General features: G+C 53.1%; 1 protein-coding gene across 2 annotated transcripts; it reads left to right on the top strand.

Annotated features, from left to right (window-relative positions):
• The first annotated feature begins 4170 nt into the window (after nucleotides 1-4170).
• CPN1 (carboxypeptidase N subunit 1) lies at nucleotides 4171-17919 on the top strand. 2 transcript variants are annotated; one of them, XM_086616964.1, is made up of 10 exons: nucleotides 4171-4393; nucleotides 7368-7564; nucleotides 10201-10356; nucleotides 10842-11024; nucleotides 12566-12677; nucleotides 13389-13528; nucleotides 13832-13993; nucleotides 15601-15642; nucleotides 15815-15940; nucleotides 17788-17919. In XM_086616964.1, exons 1-10 carry the CDS (start codon nucleotides 4171-4173, stop codon nucleotides 17917-17919), a joined length of 1473 nt encoding a protein of 490 aa, XP_086473090.1. The 2 variants fall into 2 exon arrangements, with proteins under 2 accessions (XP_086473090.1, XP_009976672.2); XM_009978370.2 differs by lacking the exon at nucleotides 15601-15642 and having other exon boundaries at nucleotides 13832-13931; nucleotides 15822-15940.
• Nucleotides 17920-18612: the final 693 nt, after the last annotated feature.

Raw genomic sequence — 18612 nt, 5'->3', positions numbered from 1 at the left:
GGCTGGGACACACACACCGAGGACAACAGTCCCTGCCGCCCAGGCCATCCACTTTCCTTTTGCGGCTCAGCCCTGATGAAATGGATCTTTGTTCTGATGCACACACAAATCTCTGTATCCTTATCACAATAAAGACTTCTGAATCGATGCCAGAAAAGTTTTCGCGCTGTTTTCCAGAAGATGGGAACTTGCCAACAGTGGAATGGAGCTTCTGGCACTAAACGTGGAAAAGTCCTGAGATGGGATTTCCTCTCTTGCCAGTTCTCTGCTGTTCTCCTGGGTTGGATCTGAATTTTCTGGTGTATGGGCAGCATCCCCTTCCGGCAAGGAAAGGCACTGTGGTCCCTCCCAGGCTTTGGGCACCTCACACGGGTGACCTCACTCCAGGAAAGGCTGCTAGTGCCCAAACTCCTTCTTTCCTTGCTTCAGCTTCATCCTGACCTCCCCAAAGTAGTTTGTTTTCCCCTGCCACACACCGGATGGCTGCAGTCCTCTGTCCTCGTTTTTCTCTCACCCTCCCCAGGCAGGACCACTGGCATCATGCTGGCACTGCAACCCCCCCAAAACAGGTGAAGGATGGGGGGGCCTGTGCCCCTCGTTTGTGGGACCGCGCGGCTGTGTGCCTCTGCGTGCAGCCACAGCTGTGGCTCTGCCAAGGCAAACATACTTGTCATGGCTCATCGTTTTTCTCTCAGCACACGCTCTCCCTAGTTGGCTCATTCTTATGGCTCTTAGCTTGAACTTTCCTCAAATTTTCCAATCTTCCTCTGGTAATGATATGGCCAGAATTAAAACAAATACACCAGGTGGAGCCTTTCCACGGCTGGCTCTGGAGGGATGGGCTCCTTGGTGCCTGTGACCCTCAGCCATGGAGTGATGGGGAGGACAAGGCTTGCATTTATATTCCTCTCACTGCTGTGGCACGGTATGTTCCTGCTCACCCTCTTTCTCCCACTGCCTCAAGCCTCTCCATCTTTGAACATCTGGGGGGGGAAGTGGTGTGGATGATCCATCCCAGATGTATTAGCTGCATTTTCCAAATTAAGTCTTTGTTTACTTCCTGCACTGTTTCTAAGAGCTCATGTCCTGTATTGTTTGTTTCTGCTTTCATCAATGTTTTTTAACATGTCCAAATTTATTATTGGCTTAAAGCTTCATTAGCGCGTTGTTCTCCTAGAATGAGAGCCACGCTAGGTCAGATCAGACAGGCACTGCGTTTGCAGTCATCTCCAGTGGTGCGGTGGGCAAGAATTTAGATGGACAGTTTGGGAAAGGGCATGATCTTTCTCTTCTAGCCATCGGGAAATTTGTGATCAAGTGATTGCTTCTGAATCTGCATAATTAATAGTTGTAGGTGCCCCTGTTCTCTATGAATTAATTCATCCTGTCCTCTTTTGTACTCATTTAACTTTTAGCTTTGACAAGGTAATTTCATTGTGCCTTGTGTGCAAAACTATTTCCTTTTGTTTGATTTAAACCTGCTGCTTGATAACAGGCTGCCTCCATTCCTATGCTACGGATAACGCTGACTAATTCTCCAGACCTACTAGTGCGTGAGATGCGTTCTCCACCCACCCCAGATTTTGCTCATGGCCCCTTTTTAGGATCTAACGGGCTGGCATTTCTTTTTTTTTCTGTTGTTTCTCACATCAGTGTTAGTTCTCTCCATAGGAAAGTGAGTGCTTTTTTCATGCACCCCTTGGCAGCACTGCAGCTCCAACTCTCCCACTGCTGTCATAGGCCACTGGAAATAGCCTGGAAGGGAAAGGGGAGGGGGGAGGCAGACCAAACATGGGGTTTGTGCTATTTTACTATAGCCCTGCCTAGCACTCTCTGGCTGCTAAGTAACACCAGCTAGCACTGGAAACCTGCCCACCTCCTTCGCATCGCCTTGGTTGTTGAAAGCTGGGGAGAGAGCAGCTCCACAGGAATCCAGCAGCTTTGGGAGCAGCAATGTGAAGGAGGTGAGGGCATTTCCCACCACTGCGTGAGCAGCCAGCTCCACAAAATACCACCAGACACAGCTTTCCATTGAGATATGAGCTGCCCTGCCGTACCCGTGCTCACCGTGCCCTGCAACAACCTCAGCTACTTTTCCTTGGTTTCCTGTAAGTGCTGGGAGAAGCTGACACCTCCAGGACCGTTTCTGGTTACCTAATTAAAGATGTGGGCAATGCCATTCCCACTCCTGAATGTGTGTTGCTCTGAGACTGACTGACAAGGGGGATTTTGGAGGGATGGATCTTAACTGGGGGAAGGTGTTAATGTGGTTACTTCTGTCTTTATATATGTATAATAGCCTTTTTTTTTTTTCTGGTCATTTCTTCAAAAGGTATTTGTGCAAAAACAGGACTTTTACAATCTTTTTTTTTTTTTTTAAAGGGGCCATAATTGAGAGGAGAACACTGTGCAGATGGGGCAGGAGACCAAGAAGGCACAGGGACAAGGAGAGAAAGGACTGGTATGGTGGGGCTGGGGCAGAAGAAAGTTGGAAGTGGGAAAATCTGAGTAAGCCAAGCGAAGAGCAGATAGGCCATGTGCTTTGCCCACCAGCCTGCACTCTTTGCATAAGAGGCTATGAACAGAGGCTGCTTGGTTTTACCACTGCTTTTCCTGGGAAATTGAGGCAGAAAGATGGCCAGCGACCCAAGCGGACGTGGAGGACAGGTAGGAAAGCAGTGGTGCTGGGCAGCACTGGTAGAGGATGCTTTGCTGGGGGAAGTGGCAGCTAGAGCAACGCTTGACCACAGGGGTTACAGCAATGCAGTGTGGATCCACCTCAAGTTTGAAGGGAAGGCAGATGTTTAGCATGACTCTGAATATCCTGAGAAGCCCACTGCTGATGGCAGGAGGAGCTCCTTTCCAGGGTGGCATGGACAGAGCAGTATGGCACACTCACATTAGCAAAGAGAGCCTCTCTCCTGACGTGTCCAGGCATGACGGTAAATCTTTCAGCTGTTTGTACTCACGTTTGGGCTCTATGTCAGGGATGTCCTAATAAAGATCTCTATCAGATCCGCTAAGCTGCTGGAGTTTTAGCCCCATGGGGTAAGGCTGCAAAGGAAGGCTGACTCCTGCAGCTGCACCCATCGGCGGGCAGAAATCAGGGACCCTGAGGTGACCGCTGCCCACTGAGGCAAGGGCGTCTGTGGCAGAGGGGTGGAGAGGAACCAGCTTCCCCCAAATCCAGAACGGTCTGTAACTCAGTCTATGACCAGACAGCAGGGCATTTTCATCTGCCTTTAGGCTGTTGAGCTCTCTTCTGCTGCCAGTTGCCCGGTGCCTGTCGGAGATCAGGATCATGCCCGCTTTCAGCACACAGCAGGGCCATTCCAGATCTCCGGGAAGAGCTCTCCTTGCTGGTACGTGCTCAGCAGACATCTCCTACATCACACCCTACGTCGCCGTGTCCTCCCCTTGCGACCTCCTAGCTCGGGTAGGCAGCTAGGGGGACGGCGATGCGGTGTCCCTCTCTCTATTTATTCCGGGGGCAGCGGGGCTGCCGGCTGAGCCGGGGCAGAGGGGCGGGCAGACCCGTAGAGCCTGCGACGATGTCTCCCTCTGCTTCCCCAGGAGATGGGGCAGGAGAGCAGGCGCGGCTCCGAGCTGGCAGTCGGGCCCCGGGGGGGGGAGCCGCGGGGGCTGCCCGCGCCAGGCAGGCAGGGGCCGGGCAGGGCTGCGGCAGCCGTGCGGGCACCGGGGCCACCCTGGCGCCATCCTTATCTCACTCCCCTCTTGCCCTACAGAAAGGCTCGCAGACGGGCATCCTCCCCGCCTGCCGCCCCCCTCTCCTCTCCTCCGCCCCGCCGCTTGCCGTGCGCTTGGCAGCCCCGACGCCCTCCGCCGCCAGTTTTCCACCCCTGCGCTTCTTCTGCAGTGGCAGCCAGTGGCTGCGGGGGCCTGTTTACTGTCCGGTTAATAAGTGAGCTGGAGCGGGGGGAAACTTCTCCGACGGCGGAGAGCGGGCTTGCCGGCTGCCGGGGCGGGCGGGGGGAGCATTCCTGCGCCGCGGGGCCCCGGCTCGCCCCGCTCCCACGGCCCCCCGCCCGCAGGTGCAGGGGGCTGGCACTCGAAAACTGGAGCGAGCTGGTTGGAGTTTGCACTTTAAGCTCCCGGCAGGGAGGGAGCCGGGGGCTTGGGGCTGGTCTGGGCGCCCGGCGCCGCGGGAGGATGGCTCGGTGGCTGCGGCCCCTCGTGGGAGCCCTGCTCCTGCTCGAGGGGGCGGCCGCCCTCAGCTTTCTCCACCATCGCTACGAGGAGATGGTGCAGGCCCTGTTCCGCGTGCAGAGCCAGTGCCCCTACGTCACCCGCATCTACAGCATCGGCCGCAGCGTCGAGGGCCGACACCTCTACGTGCTGGAGTTCAGCGACTATCCGGGCATCCACGAGCCCCGTAAGTACGTGGGGACGGGGACGGCGACGGCAGTTTGGAGAAACTGGACTTCATCGCTGCGCTCCCTGCCACGCGGCACCGTCGAGGCGTGGGGTGGGGGTATCTCCCTTTCCACGTAGGGCTCCCAGCGATGCTCGTTGTCAGGCAGTGCCAGCTCTGGCAGGGACCCCACAGCCAGCCCAGGGACGCGCACACAAAACCTGCGTGCGTGCACCCTGCTTGCGTGGGCTGCAGCGTGGCCCAGGAGTGTACTTTGGACTGAACTCTGTTTTTTCAGCGCAGGCTAACGCGAGAACGCGGGCGAGCCTATCCCAGCACCCCACCTGCCCTGCTACCCTCTCCTTCCCAAAATGCAGCATTGTGCAGGCAGGGAGAGGCAGCACCAACCCTCCACCCTTTGCTGCTGGATAGTGGCAGGAGAGAAGAGGTCAGCCCTTCCTTCTCAAGACCCTAAAGCAAGGGGGACAGCAAGCAAGGGACCCCGGCAGAGTGGGTTCCCACAGCTCCTGTGCAGCCCCTGTGACAGGCAGATTTCGGGGATCTCTACCTGCTGCCACGTGGCCTGTGGAGCCTTGGCAGCAACAGCCCCCAGAGCTGCTGCCTGTGCAACATGGAGACGCTGCCGAGCCAGACCTTGCTGGCAGCCAGGTGCCCCTGGGGGGCTGAGGGGACCAGACGACTCTCCAGGAGGGGGTGTGCACGCAGGGCTCCCTTGATTTCCCCACCTTGTGCCTCTGGGCTGCAGAAGCAGACAGGGCTCTGCCTACATTTTGCAGGATCTTTTGCCTTTTCAAATCCTGGCTCGCTCACTGGTGTGGTTAAATGCAGGGGCTGACAAGTCCAGGCAGCCTAGGCACGTGGAAAACTGCCAACAGCGCTGCAGGGATGAGTGGGACCCATACCTGCACCCCCTCAGCAGAGCAGCCCCCCCCAAACCCCACTGTACCCGCTGTTCCCCTCCTGCAGCCCAGAGCATCGTCTTCAAGGGTGCCGGGAGACGGGATGGGAGGCTTCCCACCCTGACCTCCTCTATGCCAGCCCCATTTGGTACAGGGAAACCTGCATGACGCTGAGGACACCTCAAGCACCTCCACAGCACATCAGGGGCTCATTCAAAGCAAGGAGTGAGCGAAGGGCGCTGGCAAAGCGAGAGTGGATTTTATACCTGCAGAACTACAGAAGAGCAGCTGGAAGGGCCACAGGAGGTGACCAAGATCTCCCCTGCCCCAGGCGGGCAGCATGGACCTGTGGCCCTGCGTGTAGCATGGGCGACCCTCAGGCTGGCACTTTCAGCGTGTAGCATGAGGACTTTGGGGATCTGTGGACTCCCTTGAAGGCCACGGAAAGTAACTCTGAAAAGCAAGCCTAGAATTGGTGGCCTTACGTGCAGGAATTAGGACTCGCATGTCCACGTGGATAATGTTTAGGGATTTGCATCTTGAAAAAGGCTGACAAGTCCTGCCACAGACCCAAGCAAAGCAGAGAAGGAGAATCCCTGCTGAGACCTTATTGTTTTAAATAAAGGCTGCACATATCCCCAGGACATTTTTATAGTTTTTGTAATTAGATTACCTAATTAAATCAGTTCGCGTGTCTCCTGGAATCTGACCAGGTCAAAACACATTGCCCACCTGTGGCATCCTGTGCTGAGGCACAGTGGTCAAAAGATATGGAAAAGCAAAATCTTTTGCCAAAATTATATATTTTTTTTTTTTTGAATCTGTATTCAGCACCAGAAGTGGGGTAGTGGTGGGGATTTGTAAGCAGCAGACGCCTGATGCATGGGGCCGCAGTGCTTTTGCCCCAGGGATCCTGACAGACATCACGCATGGCAGCAGCACTGCACGCTGCCACTGTGAGTCTGACTGCTGCTGGAAAACTCATGGTGCAATGACAGTCTTAAGCTCTGGCAAGCCAACACTTGTAATGACACCCTGTTTTTCCCTGACCTTTTCATGTGAAAGTCAGCGTCCCTTTCTAAACGAATTCCCCTGGTAGCTCTCATCCTACCAGTGCTGACTCCAGCCTGCAATGGGACATGTGATTTTCCCAGAAGTAACTGCTTTAAAAGCCTCTCTAGGAAAGCATAACCCATCCTCACGTGTGCTGCCTCTCCTTCAGCAAAGCCGCTAGTCCCGCTCCGGGCACTGTCTGCCTGAAGTCTCTAAATCTGTATCTTGAGACCTCATTTTAGTAAGTCAGTGGCAAGAGACCTTTTTGCTCATAACAAAGTGCCCAAGGAACAGCTTGATCCATATTCAACTCAGCCACTGAGGGTTTCTGCAGGCTCTTGTCCCTGTCCCTTGAGGGTGAGGAAGCCTCTAAAACTTATCCTTGGAAGCAAGTGAAGAGGAGGGAGAGGAGAAACTGCTGATGATCCCCACCAGCATGGGAGTCAGGGGCTGACAGACAGCAGCCAGAGGCAACCGTGCCCTTCCAGTGAAAGAGCACAGCTCACCCCAAGCCAGCGATTGATTTTATCCTGCGGAGTAATGAAAAGTTCCCTAAAGCACGCAGAGCCAGGAATGTGCCATGCTGGTGAGAGGCACTGAGAGCAAACCGCGAAGGGCGGAGATGGGAGAAATATCCTGTCCTCCCTGCTGCCACCCACCGCTGGGAGGCCCCGGCACCCTGGGGCTTGGGGCAGCAGCAATCCTGCCAGTGCTCCCTGATCCCTCTGTGCTGCCTCTCCCCAGCCTGAGACCAAACCACCTGCAAATACATCCTCTTGTGTGCCCCGAAGGCAAGCAGCGACCCAGTGGAGAGCCTGAACTGCTCCCAGGGATGCTGTGGCAAAACGGAGGAGAAGCCATATGAGAACCGTGCCACTCTCCCTTGCTGCCATTTGCATTTTCCAAGGGAATGGGCCATTTAACACCGTTTATTGGGGGTCATTTGGGCTTGCCCGGCCCCTTGGCTCTTCTCCCCTGTACCACCCCTTGCTGATGGTGTCACTCTCTGTTGCTCTCTCCAGTGGAGCCGGAGTTCAAGTATGTCGGGAACATGCATGGGAATGAGGTGCTGGGCCGTGAGCTTCTGCTGCAGCTCTCTGAGTTCCTGTGTGAGGAGTACCGCCGAGGCAATGAGCGGATCACCCGCCTCATCCATGACACACGCATCCACATCATGCCCTCCATGAATCCCGACGGGTACGAAGTGGCTGCCAAGCAGGTACCAGGCAGCGATCGCCTCCTCCAGCCGGGTAGGGGCAGAAAGCCCTTCAAATCCCTGCGGGATCCCCTTCACCATGCCCATGGGGAGGGGGCATCCTTCCTCTCCACACCCTGCCAAACCCAGCCCTCTCAACTGGCAGCATTGCTCCTCACGTTCTGTGCCAAGGGCTCACTCTGTGTCCCCTGCTCCAGGTGGCCCCTGCAGGTGATGAAGGAGGATTCCTACACCTGCTTTATCCTCCTCAGAAGTTATTTGTCTCAGGAGGGTCACTGCAAACCCCCTGCCCCAGGCTGGGGAAGTGGCAGCGGAATGCTACTGTGCTGAGCAGACAGGGACATGAGGTATGGGGCAGGAGGGAGTCCTCTAGTGCCCCCACAAAACCTCACCTGTTCCATCCTACTGCTAGAACTCAGAGAAATATTTTATTCATAGAATCATAGAATGGTTTGGGTTGGAAGGGACTTTAAAGAACATCTAGTTCTATCCCCCCCGCCATGGGCAGGGACAGCTTCCACTAGACCAGGTTGCTCAAAGTCTCATCCAGCCTGGCCTTGAACGCTTCCAGGGATGGGGCATCCATAACTTCTCTGGGCAACCTGTTCCAGTGCCTCACCACCCTCACAGTGAAGAATTTCTTCCTTAGATCTAGCCTAAATCTACCCTCTTTCAGTTGAAAGCCATTGCTCCTTGTCCTATCACTCCACGCCCTTGTAAAAAGTCCCTTTCCAGTTTTCCTGTAGGCCCCCTTCAGATACTGGAAGGCTGCTATAAGCTCTCCCTGAAGCCTTCTCTTCTTCAGGCTGAACAACCCCAACTCTCTCAGCCTGTCTTTATAGAAGAGGTGCTCCAGCCCTCAGATCATCTTCATGGCCTTCCTCTGCACTCTCTCCAACAGGTCCATGTCCTTCTTATGTTGAGGGCCACAGAGCTGAACATAGTACTCCAGGTGGGGTATGATGAGAACAGACTAGAGGGGCAGAATCACCTCCCTGGACCTGCTGGCTGCACTTCTTTGGATGCAGCTCAGGATACGATTGGCTTTCTGGGCTGCAAGCATGCATTGCCAGCTCATGTTGAGCTTCTCATCAACCAATGCTCCCAAGTCTTCCTCAGGGCTGCTCTCATTCTGTTCTGGGCCTAGCCTGTATTTGTTTGAGATTGCCCCGAGCCATGAGCAAGACCTTGCACTTGGCCTTGTTGAACTTCATGAAGTTCACAAAGGCCCACCTCTCAAGCCTGTCAAGGTCCCTTTGAATGGCATCCCTTCTCTCCAGCATGTTGACCACACCACACAGCTTGGTGTCGTCAGCAAACTTGCTGAGGATGCTCTCAATCCCACTGTCCCTGTCGCTGACAAAGATGTTAAACAGCACCAGTCTCAATACCAGCCCCTGACGAACGCCACTCATCACTGTTGTCCACTTGGACATCGAGCTGTTGACCACGACTCTTTTGAGTACGAACGTCCAGCCAATTCTTTATCCACCAAGTGGTCTATCCATCAAATCCATGTCTCTCCAATTTAGAGACAAGACTGTCATACGGGACAGTGTCAAATGCTTTGCACAAGTCCAGGTACATGACATCCATGGCTCTTCTCTTATCTACCAATCCTGTAACCCCATCATAAAAGACCACCAAATTTGTCAGGCACGATTTGCCCTTAGTGAAGCCTTGTTGACTGTTACCAGCCACCTCTTTATTTTCCGTGTGCATTAGTGTAGTTTTCATGAGCATCCACTCCATGATCTTGCTGGGCACAGAGGTGAGACTGACTGGCCTGTAGTTCCCTGGGTCTTCCTTTTTTCCCTTTTTAAAAATGGAGGCTATGTTTCCCCTTTTCCCATCAGTGGGAACTTCATCGGACTGCCACGACTTCTCAAATACGGTGAGTAGTGGCTTAGCAGCTTCATCTGTCTGTTCCCTCAGAACCTGCGGATGCATCTCATCTGGTCCCATGGACTTGTGCACCTTCAGGTTCCTTAGATGGTCTCAAACCTGATCTTCTCCTACAGTGGGCAGTTCTTCATTCTCCCAGTCCCTGCCTTTGCCTTCTGTGACTTGGGCAGAGCGACTAGAGCTCTTGCCAGTGAAGACTGAGGCGAAAAAGTCACTGAGTACCTCAGCCTTCTCCTGGGTAACCATATCTCCCACTTCCTTCCAGCGGAGGTCCACATTTTCCCTAGTCCTCCTTTTACCACTGATGTACCTATAGAAGTTTTTCTTGTTGCCCTTGACATCCCTGGCCAGATTTAACTCTATCAGGGCTTTAGCTTTCCTAACCTGATCCCTGGCTGCTCGGACAATTTCTCTGTATTCCTCCCAGGCTGCCTGTCCTTATTTCCACCCTCTGTAGGCTTCCTTTTTGTGTTTTTGTGTGTTCATGGCTCTTTTGATTGAGGCAAATTATTTATTTGGCTCCTTCCTTGCTCTGTAACCCTGGAAAATGGAGATATTGTTATTGACTTTCCCTGTCAGTACCAATACTCTTTATTCTCCTGCCAGCAATAACACGCTTGTTGCGACTCAAAGGCACCAAATTGCCATTAGGATGGCCGGTCCCTGCTGCTCTGACACCCAGCCTGCCACTGCCCACCCTGTACTCACCCCCGTGATGCACCTTTGCCCTGCAGGGCCCAGACAGCAACGGGTACTTGACGGGGAGGAACAACGCCAATGGAGTGGACTTGAACCGCAACTTCCCCGACCTCAACACGTTCATGTACTACAGTGGGGAAATCAGTGGGCCAAACCACCACATCCCACTGCCTGACAACTGGAAAAGCCAGGTACTGGTCTGGGATGCTGTGAGGGCTACAGCATCCTCTTACAGTGGCCCAGCACCCAAGAAAATATACTGTCCTTTGAGTTGCGTGGTGCTTGTCTCCTTCCCTGTGCCTCCTGCATGCAGAGAAACGATGTAATCCTGCCCTGCATCACACTCGCATCTGCGCCTGGAGAGGCCGGCATCACGGCCAGCTTGGGGAGGAGGTCACAATGCGTAGGGCAGAGGAGGTGGCACATGCTGGCTAACGCCTGTGCCTTGGCTTTTGGGGCTGTGCTGGGAGAGCTGTAGCACGGGGTGCACCGGAGGAGCCAGCTCTGCACACCAGGGTGGGCGGTGGACAATGGAGGAAGTTGCAAAGAGCTGAAGCAGGGACATTGCGGGCCAAGGTCTGACGTGACCCATCATGCTGCAGCCCAGCATGGAGCAGCAACTGGCCCGGAGTTGGCTGAGCTCTTCTGCCTGTCCCTGGCCCTCTTCTCCTCACAGGTGGAGCCAGAGACGTTGGCTGTGATCCAGTGGATCAGCAGCTACAACTTCGTGCTCTCAGCCAATCTGCATGGTGGAGCGGTGGTGGCAAACTACCCCTATGACAAGTCTCAGGACCAGCGGTTCAGGAGCCACCGGCGCACGGTCAACACGCCGACGCCTGATGACAAGTTGTTTCAGAAGGTGAGCACGGCCCCAGCAGGCAAGGGCATTCCCGCAGCCCTGGCAGGGTGCAACGTGTGAGAGCTGGCTAGGAGTCTCTGGGTCGCTGCCTCATGGAGGAGCTGAGCCAAGAAACGTGTTGGAAATAACCATTAGCAGACTACAGCATTTCTGCCAGCCACCCACTTGTGAGCCACATCAGGGCAGTCCCACCATAAGCTGATCCCGCTGCACAGTCAGGCCAGTCTTCACCCTTGGAAGCTCCTTCCTTGTCCATGCCATACTTGGGTTCCCCGTAACCCCAGTACCACCAGTGTCTTCAGTACCACCCTGCTCTTCCAGTGCTGGAGCCTGCCCCCAGCTTTGCTTTGCCATCGTAGTATGTATATGGGTTTTTTTCTTAGAGAGGTGGCAGAGTCTGGCTTGGGGTCTGCTGAGAGCAGGGTAAGGGAGGTGGGTGCCCATCAGGGGCTTGCAGATGGCAAAGAGTGAGGAATACAATGAAAAGGGCACCAGAAGCATAGGCAGACATTGGGGAATGTATCAGTATGTGCTGCTGATCCTGCTAGCGCTAGCTGAAGCCTGTGGTTTTTCCCCATTGTTAAAACATCCCAGAAAACAGAGCCTTCAGTCACTGGTTCCATTAGGAAATACTCAGCACAAGAAAACACAAGTCTGCGTTAGAACAGTTAATGAGAAAAATAAGTCTGAGCTGGAGTTCAGCCTTCTCTGGAAGACAAGGCTGGCTGTGCAGGGGCTTGCCAGGACCTGCTGGGATCAGGGCTGCACTCGGACCCAGATGCAGCAAGGCTGCAGTCTGGGGCGTAGGCTAATGATACCCACGTAGCCTCAGAAGTCAGAAATGCAGTGAAGTAACTGTTTTCATGGTGAAAGAACAAGATTACACCAGCATCTGAACCGTAATGCAAGAGTATAGGGCTTGCGTTAGAAAATGCAAACAACAGCCTCTATTAAACTGGGTCTTACACAAAGGACAGGCTTTGGATGCAGCATCCCAATTTCAGCCCTGCCTTCACATCTAAAAATTAGCAGTAATCTTAATAAGGGCAATAAACAGATGGTTGCCAGAACCAGAAGTTGCCCGAACTCTTTCCTAATACAAATTCCCCTGATATAGATGATATTTGCATCAGGACTGACTCTGGTTAGTTTTCTTCGTGTATCTGCTCCCCCATTAGTGCCATTTGCGGTGTGTGGGCCAGCACCGATGGGGCTGGATGCCCCTGCGTGGGCCCACTGCCCTCCACTCCCCCTCGTCTCCGCAGGAGCAGGACAGGAGCTGCCTGTGCCATCAGCAAGCCTCCAGCTTGCCAGATTTCTTCTCTTCCTCCTCCGCCTTCATCTGCCTACGTTTTGTAGAGGTCCTGGCCACCTCATGTTGTATTTCACGGCAGTAAAATGCAGGAGCTGTCTCCTATCTGCCTTCCCTCCCACGCTGCCCAGTGAAGCCTGTGCAAGAGGGGGAATGTTTTGCCCAGAGCCAGGCAGGGTCCCCAGCCCTGCAGTGCTGGAGCGGGAACTGATGGCTGCTCTCCCTTCAGCTGGCAAAAACCTACTCATATGCCCATGGATGGATGCACCGTGGCTGGAACTGCGGGGACTACTTTGCCGATGGCATCACGAATGGGGCATCCTGGTACTCGCTCAGCAAAGGTAAGGGCTGGGCAGGTGAGCACCACCTGCAGCAAGGTGTTGAGCTGAAGAGAGGTGAAAGGGATAGACAAGAAACCTCAGGACAGGATGGGTTGGGGAAGGGCTATGGCGATAGCACTGTGCCTATTACTAGACAGCATTCTCAGATCGAGAAATGAGGACTGGAAGTGGTTTGGGAAAGAGCCAGAGAAATAGCTGAGATCTGCAGAGACCTGCTGTGTGCTGCTGGATGAAGCAAGCATTAATCTGTTAGTGTACTTGAAAATGCTACAGTGTAACTCCATCAAGATCCAAAACTGTGACCAAAAGGAAGATGTTTCTCATAGCTGCTGCGTCCTGAAAAATCTGATTAAAAAAGGCATAATGAAGAAACTGAAAATTAGCAAATTAGGCTAGAAAAAAGAATTGAAGAGCAACTGGAAAGGGATGTACAGCCCTGCAGTACCAAACCTTCCTAAGCTACTGAAGACAGAGTGATGAACAATCTGGCAGAGGGAAGGAGTCAGGCAGCCACGAGGGGAGGGGGCTGCACCAGGGGAGAAGGTTCTAGTTGTGCTGTCATGGAGGGAGGATGCTGCATCTGCAGAGCAAAGAGGGAGAGCAAGACAGTTCCAGCAGAAGATAGACATGAGCCAGGATGCCTGAGACATAGGAGCGGGAAGGGAAGGGGGCTTTACTTTCCCCTGGCCACGGGCTCTTCTTCTCTTCCAGGCATGCAGGACTTCAATTACCTCTACACCAACTGCTTTGAAATCACCCTGGAGCTAAGCTGCAATAAGTTCCCCCCTGAGGAGGACCTGGAGCGGCAGTGGATGGCCAATCGAGAGGCCCTTGTTGCTTTCATTGAAGAGGTAAGGGGACAGTCCTGAGACCTACACCCTTCTCCTGTAGACGTCCATGGGCCCCAATGGCAGGGGACCAGTAGGCACTAGGAGTGGAAGGGAGGTGGTCATGGAGCTCGCTGGGTGCTGTAGTTGGTGGCCTTTAGTGACACTGTTGTGTCCTAGACTGGCTCTGCTGGGGACAGCCAGGAGAGCCAAGGGTAAGGGGAAAGGTGGGGTTGTCCCCAGAGCTCTGCCCTTCTCCAGTGCTTGGCAATACCCTCTTGAGCAAAGGAGAGGCCTTGACCCAGCAGCCTGTCTCCATCCCTACAGGTTCACCAGGGCATCAAAGGGATGGTGTCAGACGAGAACAACAACGGCATTGCAGGAGCAGTGATTTCTGTGCAGGGAATCAGCCATGACATCACCTCTGGTGGGTTGTCGGTCCCCTTGCATGCTGTCTCTTTTGGATACATCCTCTCAGAGGCTATCTGGGTATGTGGGAGGAGGTTAGCAGGTGAGGCTATATGTGCGGCCAGCATGGTTTGCTTCTGAAAAACATTAGCTGTGAGAAATGTGCCTGTGCATGCTGGACCAAGGAGAGTTTAGGAAAGCTTAGGAAAGAAAGAGGTGGGAACTGCAATGCAAACCTTATTGTAAAAGACTTCAGAAAGTCAGCTGCTATTTCATCTGAGAGAGAGGAGAAAATACATGTATATATAACCAAAGAGAAGACTGATGGCAAAGGACACGGTGGCAGAACAAGATGAAAGACTGAAAGTTCAAGCCAGACAAATTTAGACTGAGAATGAAGTGCCACTTTAGTTTATCCAAGTTGTGGTGGTTTCTCCTTTGCCGGCCAATTTTAACCTCCTTTTCATAAACACCCTTCTCCAACTGGACCAAACATTACAGACTCGCTGGAGAAAATAGCCAAAATTCCAGCTCTCCAGAATTTAGACTATGAAATCATCAAAACTCCTTCTGGCCATAGGTCTGTGACTCAGTAAGACTCTAATATTTGGCACTTATTACACCAACCTGCATAGGGAAGGGGAGTGTGCGAGAGAGCCCAGAATCACAGAGGCACTGGCTGCTAGGGCCCTCTGGGGTCTCCTGTCCAGCCTCCTGCCTGGAGCAAGATTGTCCCCAGCATTGGCTCTGATCAGCCATTGCTCCCTCCAGCCAATTCTCACTGACCTGCAAGGATGAAGATTTCACAGCCACTCTGTGCCAGGCCTGCGCCACCTTCACAATGAAGCTCCCTGATCTACCCTGAAGCTCCCAAGCTGCCATCTCAAGTGGCTGCTGCCCCTCGTATCACCTAGCACTGCTGAGATGAGTTTGGCTCCATGACCTTTGTAGCTGCCCTTCAAGTAGCTACCGGCTGTGAGCAGCTCCCCCTCTGTCTCCTCCCAGCCTGGCTGAGCCTGTCTGGCTCCCCCAGCTCTCGTCGTGGGGCCTGAGCTCTCCCTGTGGGTCAGAAGCTCTGGTTCCCCCACATGTCTCTTGACCTGGCAGCACCAAAACTGGACACTGTGTCCAAGTGCAGCTCGCCTGGGACTGAACAGAGGGAGAAAATTATTGCCTCTGACCTGCCAGCCACCTTCCCTGGTTTCTCTTGGAAGCCCCTGACTCACATGTGTCTTACTCGTACCAATTAGCCCCACCTAAGCCAAAAATGACACAGGTTGCCTGTAATGATTGCTCCAATTTGCAACACCCATCCAGTTCCATAGACGGGCGTGTACTCAAATTGTCTAAGTAATCCAAAAGGTGCTGCTGCCTCACTCTTGGCAGCCCCCTGTCCCTCACCACATCAGTACACAGTCCATCAAAGTGCTCCTGGGGCTTCCTTATGCAGGGAGAATCAGGCAGGAGAACAGCTGAGCTGATGAGCGATTAAAACCCTGCTGATAACCTAAACGTGGCAAAACTGTATATGACAGGAATTAAAGATAGCATTATGCATAAGGAGCCAAACTGGAGCCATGAATGCCTTGTCTGACCGGCGAATGCTCAGATTTGCAGCCTCCCTGTTCTGAGAACAGGAACAGCCAATGCTGCTGTACCATCCCCTTTCGTCTGGCATTTAGTTGCAGACTGACCTCTACTCTGGGGCACTAATGAGACATCGTTTGCAGTTTCCTGATGTGAATCCAGCCTCATAGTAGTCAGCAGATTTGGAAGGAAGGCAAAAAATTGCCGAGGTTTTGAAAGCTACACATTCTTGAGGAAGTATGCTCAGCAAGACCCCCTGGAATATCTTTTGCTCAGCTCCCTGTGCATCCTGAGTGCTTTTTCTTCCCATCTTGTGTTTCAGGTGATATGGGGGATTATTTCCGACTGCTGCTGCCTGGTACTTACACTGTCACAGCCTCTGCAGAGGGGTACCAGCCCCAGACGGTGACAACAACAGTGGGCCCAGCTGCACCTTCATTGGTGAGTCAGGCTGTGTAGTCAAAAGAGTGTCTCAAAATGTCTTCGCCCCAGGGAGAAAGAAACGCAGCAGGGGATGTCTAGTGAGCAGTAGAGAAAGGAGATGGGATGTAGAGCATTGCCAGTGGCTACAGGCTGTCAGGAATCCCCGCAGCTCACAGAGAGAGACAGGGCAATGCCATGTGCCTCTCCATTCCTTACTGAGGGCTCACAGCTGCACTGGACTGCCATTCCAGCTCCTGTGTCCCTCTGCCTCTTGGCCGTGGGGAAAGCCCTAGGCTGGCTGGGGCTGCTGCTCTCTAGCTCTCCCTCCATCCGCCCCACTCGCCAGGATGTGATGTGGAGGCAGCATCTGTTCCCTGAGGCTCCGTTATCCCCCTGACTCTGTGGACTTCAGTGCTTTGCTATTATCCACATCCTGCCTGGGACTAAACATGTTACCAGACTCGTGGCAAGAGGCTGAAGTCTGCCTGTCTTTCTGCGGAGAGCACCCAAGACAGATGGGAACTGGGTGCCAACAAAGAACACCCAAGCACCTTTGGAAGATGAAGTGTTCTTGACACCAGCGTGGCCCCTATAGCACCATTCTGAGGGCAGGCTGGATGACTAGAAATTGGTTATAAAAGCAGCAGGTGGTGATCCCTGCCCCTGCTGTTGCCTTGTGAACATGGTGGGACTGCAGATGCAGCCTCTTCTAAGGACCAGAAAGAACCCTCTGGCTGTGGCATCCTGGCACATCATTTGCTTCACTGCATGTATGCTGGTCAGGCTCTGCCGTAAATACACTGCGGTGGTTCTCCCACCCTCTGTCTCTTCATTCCACCCTACTCAGCCTCTGAAGTTCTTCCAGAGCTGCCCTTTTCTCAGGATCAGAAACCTTCTAATTTTCATCCTAAATTTATTTATGGGCAGTTTATCCCTATTTGTTCTCATGCCAATGTTGTGCTTTAAATAGCCCCTCTTCTTCCCTGGTGTTTATTCTCTGATGTATTTATAGAGAGCAGTCAAGCCCAGTCCTAGCCTTTGTTTTGCTAGGTTAAGCACCCAGCTCTTTGACTTTCCTTTTTAAAATAGGTTTTCCTTTTACCATGTTACTCTAGAAGACTGATTTGTTCCCTGATGGTCTGATTTTTGCAAATTTCCCCTCACAGCAGCTCTCCTGTCCCCATTTCTCTCTGCCCCTGCAGCACCTCCCGTACCCACTGTTCACCCCATTCCTCCTCCAGGAAGCCCACACAGCCCTAGTCCAGATTCACCTTTCTGTATGGCCTCCCCATTCTCTGTTTGCCTGATGATGTGCCCTGCACGTTCCTTGTCCCCTTCTCCCTCTTGTACCTGCTTGCATGGCTGTAGTGGATGGAGGTTTCTTTCCTGGATTTTTTTTGCCTGGATTGACTGGAAGCACTATTTGCTGAAAGACTGATTAAGCAGGATTCAACTAACGAGATGCAATTGAAAAGACTGTCTGTCTTAAATCATCCTGTGTATTAAATATTCACAGAGATGGCAAAGCAATGCTATTCGCTCTGGTGAGAAAAGATGAAGAAAGAGCATAGCTCAATCTCTTGCCTTTTCACAGCTCATCTTCCAAACCATCCTAGGACATTGCATTGCCTCAGGAGCAACTCTCTGCGTAAGAAATGTAGCTGATTGTCAGTACATTTTCCATAAGAAAAAAAAAATATTTCCAGCTGATTCAAGCACTCGGTTCCCATTGTATCGTAACACATATTGCTTGTCTTGGCCCAAGAGTGAGCTTCGAAGGCTAGCAGCGGGGGCAGGTCCTGCAGACCCCTGAGCCAGCAGAGCATACACACGCTGTTACATGGTTATTTTTGTTCTTTCTCCAGGTGCATTTCCAGCTCAAACAAGATGTGGTGAGGAAGCCGCCAGAGCGTAAAGCCTCAGGCACACGAACCAACAACAAAGCCCTTCAGAAGAAGGTAGTGCCAAGAGCCACCCGCCGGGGGAACCAAAGATGAGAACAGCTCACTTGGCTGAGAGGGGGGGAAGCCATTTATACGAGGCCTGGCTGATGACTCCAGCCAGTGAACTTTCCAACAGTCCAGCATGAAACTAGCCCAAATTATTATGTTATTAAATGAGGAAGTATTTAATCCCTGAGCAAATCGTGAAGTCATTCACAACAAAATGTGCCTGGGCTGCGGTTCCCCAGGCAGCATGTCTGCAGCTGCTGAGCTCTTCTGCTCTCGCTCCATCTAGGAGAGCTCTGCGCCCTTTACTCCTGGATTCAGTTGCCACAGCCCACATGGGATGCCCAGACGCTGGTGCATACCAGGGAGAATGAATCCAGGCCCTGGTCTTTGACTGCTGCGCTCACAAGCTGGGTGCGTGAATCCTGGCAGTAGTCCTCTGGGTGCGAGTGCCATGCTTCTCCCTCGGGTAAGGATAGTTGCTGCCTCTGAGTAAAACCAAAACACAGAGCTCTTCTAGCTGCTAAAAAGAAGAGCTAACTCTGTCCCAGCTAAAGCCAGGACAAGACCCTGAAGCTAGGCACAGGTCAGTTTTAAAGCAGTCAGTGATGTGACCAGCTCTGAACACAGTTTGTCCCACGCATAGCACAGCTATCACTGGTTGGCAACACCACAAGCAGAAACGCAGCCCTGGGAGGAGGTGGTCCAAGGTCGTCATCTGGCTAGTGACATCACATTTAT

Source organism: Tauraco erythrolophus, chromosome 9, assembly GCF_009769465.1.
Source record: "Tauraco erythrolophus isolate bTauEry1 chromosome 9, bTauEry1.pri, whole genome shotgun sequence".
In the NCBI taxonomy this organism is placed as follows: Eukaryota; Metazoa; Chordata; class Aves; order Musophagiformes; family Musophagidae; genus Tauraco; species Tauraco erythrolophus.
Note: the sequence above shows the minus strand (reverse complement) of the source record. Positions and strands in the feature narration are given on the sequence as shown.